General features: G+C 33.3%; 1 protein-coding gene across 1 annotated transcript; it reads right to left on the reverse strand.

Annotated features, from left to right (window-relative positions):
* Window positions 1–2,088: 2,088 nt before the first annotated feature.
* LOC138340206 (uncharacterized) lies at window positions 2,089–6,312 on the reverse strand. The gene is made up of 11 exons (XM_069291900.1): window positions 6,127–6,312; window positions 5,371–5,866; window positions 5,145–5,196; window positions 4,883–5,084; window positions 4,710–4,824; window positions 4,357–4,629; window positions 3,785–4,057; window positions 3,432–3,673; window positions 3,282–3,386; window positions 3,016–3,122; window positions 2,089–2,365 (listed from the first exon to the last, which is right to left on the reverse strand). The coding sequence occupies exons 1-11, from the start codon at window positions 6,310–6,312 to the stop codon at window positions 2,089–2,091; spliced, it is 2,328 nt and encodes a 775-aa protein (XP_069148001.1).
* Between the last annotated feature and the right edge of the window lie 229 nt (window positions 6,313–6,541).

Consider the following 6,541-nt stretch of genomic DNA (forward strand, 5'->3'; position numbering starts at 1 on the left):
TTTATGTGATACAATTTAAATTTTAAGAATCTAACTTTTTAATTATGATAGTAAATTTGGATATCTAAATTTTAAATATTTTGAATTTAAAATTTACCTTAGTGAAACTATGTGAAAAAAAATAATTATGCTTGCGTTTGGGTATAAATTTTCAGTTACTTTCCGCAAGTTATTTTTTGGTATAACTTTATTGAGATAATAATGTTAACTATGAAATTTATACAATTAACCATGTGTTTAAACATAATATTAATAATTAAAAAATTATTTATTCAATTTTAATAAAAAAATTGATATATCATATATTCGTTTATGTGTCCGTTTATTTATATAATAGATACTTTAATATATAGAATTTTAACTTATACAGATAGAGTTAATTCATTGATTCTATAAGTATAATTTTTTTTAATTCACAATCTAATATGAAAAAGCGAACAAAGCCATCAATATAAGTGTTACACTAAATTAAGTATAATTTATCTTTTTCTAAACAAAATTAATTAGTCCCATAGTCAAAGGCGGACCCACATGGTGTCCGCCGGGTGCTTGAGAACCTATTAACTTCGTTACGAAATATATATATCTATGTAGAAATTGATAGGTATTTGTATAAAATTAACATAGAGCACCCAATGAATAAATGATTTAGTTGGTCCAATGGCTCCTGGATGGGTACTTAAGATTTTTTTAGTATTATTGTACCAAGGTTCGAATCTCATTATTAATATATATTTTTTATATTTTCACTTTAGAACACCCACATTCTTAAATTCCTAGATCCGCCACTACCCATAGTCCATTTATCAAGAAATAAAAAATGTTTCATAAAAAGCTTTAGGCCTAAAAGTGCTATAAAAAACAAAGCAAAACAAACAAAAAGGAAAGCAATGATCAGAATTAATGAATGCTTCCCTCCTCCATGAATTGATGTTTGGCTATCTAACTACAAAGCTTAGACTTCAACCATCTTGTAATAGTTTATATAAACAAGATACAATATAAAATTGGTACGTATCTTGTTATATCGAATTAAATCATGAACTAAAAAAGATTGCTCCAAATTCATTTTTTGAATCACTAGATGATAAATATTGTGTTTTTTACAAAGCTAAATATATTGTTAAGAGAAGAAACAAAATTGATTTTTTTGTCTTCTTTGTTCTTTTTGTTGTCTCTCCTTTTGATTTTTACGTTCCACACTTTTTGAGGGAAGTAACACTAAAAAATAATTGTCCCGTCCAATCTTTTCAAAAGTAGATAACTATTTTTTTTTATCTTTTTATTTTCAGAGAAAATAAAATGGGTTGAAATTGAGTCGATTCACAAGAGTGATTTATAAAACGTGAAATTTGATCCTGAATTTAACACATCTTAAGTCTATCATACACATATATGTCTTTTTAATATAATATATTTTAAAATTTTAAATCAGATTTTAATATAAAATTAGGTAAACATATATAATTTTCCCAAGTTTTAATGTATTGGGATTATAAAATATTTTTGTAAACATATATATTTTCCCAAGTTTTAAAAACAATAAATAAGCTCTTGACCATACATTTACAAATATACTCCAAGTTTTAAAATAGCCAAACAGACCCATGACCCCACACTTTTGCCTTTTTAAAAAGTTCAACAGTAGAAAATAAATCAAAAATAAATGGGATGGCTATAGAGTACTACAACACTCAATCTTCTTGAGAGGGTAGCACATGTTAAATGTGTCTCGTAAAAAGGAAGTTTTGATCAAACTAAGTTATTATATTAAGTAATTTATTAAAATAATATATTTTTCTAAAATTTTATAAAATTAGTATAAACGTACTTCATAGTAACGTTTTGGGGTATATTTTGTAAATTTCAGTGAATTTCAACTAATTACAATTGGTCAATTAAGAAAAATACTAGTTTAAGAAGAATTGATTGAAGAAGAAGAGAAGAGGAAATTCTGTATTGAAACACATGAACCATCAATGAAAAACTAACTATTACAATATACAAAACACTATTTATAGCATTACAAATTGAAGTAATTAACTTAACCGACTTTAATAACTAGAATGGCAGGTGTACATTTTTCTGTTAGTGCACTGCAGTGCATTTAATCAATTGTTTAACATCCTCCCTCAAGCTAGGAGTATGAAAGATATTCTTCAATTCTAGCTTGGAAACAAGATAAGAGTGTTGATTGCTTGTGAGTCCTTTGGTAAGTAGATCTGCTGGCTGCTCTGTTATGTTCAGATACACTGGTTGAACTAGTTCATGTTGCATCTTTTCTCGGATAAAATGACAATCAATGTCAATATGTTTGGTACGTTTGTGAGAAACTGGATTTGCAGCAATTTGAATGGCAGATTTGCTGTCGCAATGTATAGGAACTGGTAACTACAAAGTAGTCCCTAATTCCTTGTATAGACCAACTAACCATACAATTTCAGCTACTATAGAAGCTAGGGTTATATATTCAGCTTCTGCTGAGCGGTGAGATATTATTTTGCTTCTTCGACTTCCATGAAATCAAAGAGTTTCCATAAGTAACTATGTATCCAGTAATAGACTTTCTAGTGTTGGCGCAAGAGGCCCAATCAGCATCACAATAAGCTGTCATTTGATCGGTGCTAGAGGAGGACATGAGAATTCCCAAACCTAGAGATTGTTTAACATATTTAATCATTCTGATTGCAGCCTCCATATGAGATGTCTTTGGTTCATGCATATATTGACTGAGATTTTGTACAGCAAAGGTTATGTCAGGCCTAGTTATGGTCAAGTATAAAAGTCTACCTACTAACTTTTGATATATATTAGGATCCTTCAACAGCTTGTCAGTCTTGGATTCTTGAGGAAAATACAGATTCAACACTGGTAAGCTTCTGATTTAGCTCAATAGGTGCTCAAATAGGCTTTGACCTTGATAAAACCATATCTGAAATCAACTCAAAATAATATTTTCTCTGGTGCATGATAATTCCATCCTTATTCCTAGCAAATTCAATGCCTAGGAAATACCTTAAGTCATCCAAATCTTTGATCTTGAAAGTATCTTTGAGCATTGTTTTTGTCTCCAAAATTAGTTGGTGATCATTCCCTGTGATAAGCAGGTCATCAACATAGACCTATACAATAACCAAACTAGATCCTCGGTGCTTAGTGAATAAGGAATAATCAAAACGACTCTGATTGAAACCAAAATCAGCCAGAGCTTTAGTTAATTTTATGTTCCAATATCTACTAGCTTGCTTGAGTCTATATAGAGAATTGATCAGCTTGCAAACCTCCCCTTTCCCACTTTGATGATTGAATAATGGAATTTCCATGTACACTTCTTCATCCAAATCACCTTGAAGAAATGCATTAAAAACATCCATTTGATGTAGTCCCTAACATTGTGCAGTAGCCAAAGATATCACTACTCTGACTGTCACCATCTTCACTACTGGGGAGAAAGTTTCTTGATAATCTAAGCCTTCTCTCTGATTGTATCCTTTGGTAACTAGGCGAGCTTTAAATCTGTCTACTTCTCCATTGGCATTGCACTTAATTTTGTACACCCACTTACATCCTATGTCTTTCTTATCCACATGTAGCTGTACAATTTTCCATGTATGATTCTCTTCTAGGGCCTGGATTTCACTTTGCATAGCTTCAATCCATCTGTTATCTTTCACTGCTTCATGATATGTTTTAGGCTCTTACTCTTGTGAGATTTTTGTCAAGAAACTCTTATAAGGAATTGAGATGCTATTGGAATCCACAACATCACCTATAGAGTATTAACAATTTCTAGCTGCTTTCCCAGGTAAAACATAATCTGCTTGCCAAATAGAAGGCCTAACAGTCCTATGTGACTTCTTTAAAACAACCTGGTCATGTACATTTGTGACATGTTCCTCCATGACATGTTCCTCCTCCACATGTTCTTCTTCAAGTGTACATGAAGGTACCTCACTGTGACCTGGTTCACTATCAAAATTCTCAGTAATAGCAGTGGTTGGTGTTTCATGTTCACTATTCATTTCAGTCCCTCCAAGATCAAGAAAGTGCATGCCCCCTTCAGCGTCAATATTGTGTGCTCAAAATGGAAATAATTGTTCATAAAAACAACATCTCGACTAACAAAAATAGTCTTAGAGTTCATATCATATAATCTGTATCCCTTTTGAGTCACTGCATATCCAAGTAAAACTACCTCTCTTGCCTTGGGTGCAAATTTATCTCCCTTTAAAAGATGTGTAGCAAAACAAAGATATCCCACTACTCTAAGATGAGACAGAGAAGGTTGCTTAGTATAAAGTAGCTCATAGGGTGTCTTGTTGCCTATTGTACTAAGAGGAATTCTATTAATGATACATATTGCAGTCTCCACACATTCCCCCCAGAACTTGTCAGGAAGATTACTTTGTATTTTGATTGCTGTAGCAGTCTCCAAAATATGCCTGTGTTTTCTTTCTACAACACCATTTTGTCGTGGTGTATGAGGAAAAGAACTTTGGTGCAATATTCCATTTGGTGTAAATAATTCACTACAATTTGCATTAAAGAATTCACCTCCATTATCAGATCTAAACACCTTCACAATGTTGCCAAACTGTGTTTTTATCATTGATAGAAATTGTTTTAGAACTACAATCACATCAGACTTTAGAGCAAGTAAGAAAACCCATGTCCACCTAGAATGATTATCATCTAGAGTGAGGAAATACCTTTTCCCATCGTGAGTAGGCAACTTGTAAGGCCCCAAACATCCATCTGAACCAAATCAAAATTAGCATCTGCTTTATCATTGCTAATGGGAAAAGGATCTCTAGTTTGTCTAGCCTGTGGACAAATACTACAATATTTCAAAAAAAAAAAGACTACTACAATTATTGAAGACCTTTATTCTTCTAAGTACTCCCATAGGAATGTGTCCCAATCTAATATGCCAAAGAGTAGGATCAATGGTTTTCCCAATAGAAGACATTGTCCTGATTGTATTCACATTCCCTTGTTGCATTCCTTGCAGTTTTAGGACATAAAGACCATCGTCTATACCACCAATCCCCTTCACCTTCCCAGATGAGAGGTCCTGAAATATGCTGCATGTGGGGAAAAAAGAAACACAACAGTTTAATTCTTTTGTCAATTTTGAAACTGACAATAGATTAAACTTGAATGCTGGGACACATAACACATTCCTAAATACTTCACCTTCATTCAAATGAACACTTCAAATATGAGAAATAGAAGCTGATTCACCTGTTGGTAGTTGTACTTTTCCTGCATTTCTCAAAATAATCTCATCATGTAAGTCTTGATTACTTCTTATCATATGATCTGTACACCTTGAATCCACTATCCAGTTCATGAGTTTCATAGGATTACCTTCCATATGAGCACTCCTATGTGGTTGGTTTGTGGTATTCATGTTTAATACATTTAACATCTGCGTCATTTGTTCTGGTGTGGCCTTTTTCATCATTTGCATAAGCTGATCTTGTGTAACTATTTGATCATCACACACTTTCCCTCCTATAGCAGCATTAACCTTCTTCTTTGACTTGAAATCTGCACGGTACCCAATTAGTTGATAACAATTGCTCTTAACATGCCCTGTCGCATAACAATGTTCACATTTCATCAACTTGAAGCATCTATCGCTTGTATGGCCTTTCATGTTACAGAAATCACAATAGAGATTGTTATATCCTTTCTTTTGAAACTGTTTGATTCCAGTTTGTCTTAAAGTAGACAAAGTTGTTGATTCTATTCCATCATGTACAACTCCTACAATTCCCTTTTGACTTTTATCTTGGATAACCATTGCATATGCTTGGTTTACATTAGGCAAATTATTCATCATTAAGATCTGTCCCCTTTCCTGTGAGTAGCTTTCGTTTAGACCCATCAAAAATTGCAAAAGACGCTGATATTGCATTTGTTCAACAAACTCCTTGGATTTGTGACAATCACACCCTAAGGGGGGAAAATTGAGTCATATTCACCCCATAGACTCTTTAGTTTTGTGTAATAAGAAGAAACTGTGGATAATCCCTGTGTTAATGTTAAAATTCCTCTGTGAAGTTGACAGAATCTCGATCCATTCACTTTATTGAAATGTTCCTTCAAATCAAACCAAACCTTGTGTGCACTTGACGCGTATAAGATTCGACTAAGCCGACCCTTGCTCACATTGCATGTAAGCCATGAAATTACAATCGCATTACATCGATCCCAAATCTTCTTCAAATCCCCTTCATATTCACTCCTGGAAAGTAATCCATCCACAAAACCTAACTTGTTTCTTCCTAATAATTCCATCTCCATTGCTCGACTCCACAGAGTATATTTTTCGATGCCGAGCAATTGAATCCCAACAAATAATGCTCCAGGAACATCAGAAGAGCTCAAGTAGAGCGGGTTATTGACACAACTCCTCCAGTTCTTGCATGTGTTTCATCCGTCGATCCATCCTCGATCGCCATTGCAGAATCTCTCGATCTATCTTCAAAAACTCCCGAAATAAATTCCTAGATCTGCTCCAAACCGCTCTGAT

The sequence above is a fragment of the Solanum lycopersicum genome, chromosome 12 (assembly GCF_036512215.1).
Source record: "Solanum lycopersicum chromosome 12, SLM_r2.1".
NCBI lineage: Eukaryota > Viridiplantae > Streptophyta > Magnoliopsida > Solanales > Solanaceae > Solanum > Solanum lycopersicum.

Excerpts from the sequence above, each read along its gene's own strand:
- LOC138340206 (XM_069291900.1), bottom strand. The coding sequence starts at position 6,312 with ATGGAGATGGAATTATTAGGAAGAAACAAGTTAGGTTTTGTGGATGGA. Across the intron at positions 5,197-5,370 it reads TAGGAGTGCTCATATGGAAG|GTGAAGTATTTAGGAATGTG; the intron begins GTAATCCTATGA and ends ATTTGAATGAAG. Across the intron at positions 4,630-4,709 it reads CCTACTCACGATGGGAAAAG|TTCTAAAACAATTTCTATCA; the intron begins GTATTTCCTCAC and ends ATGTGATTGTAG.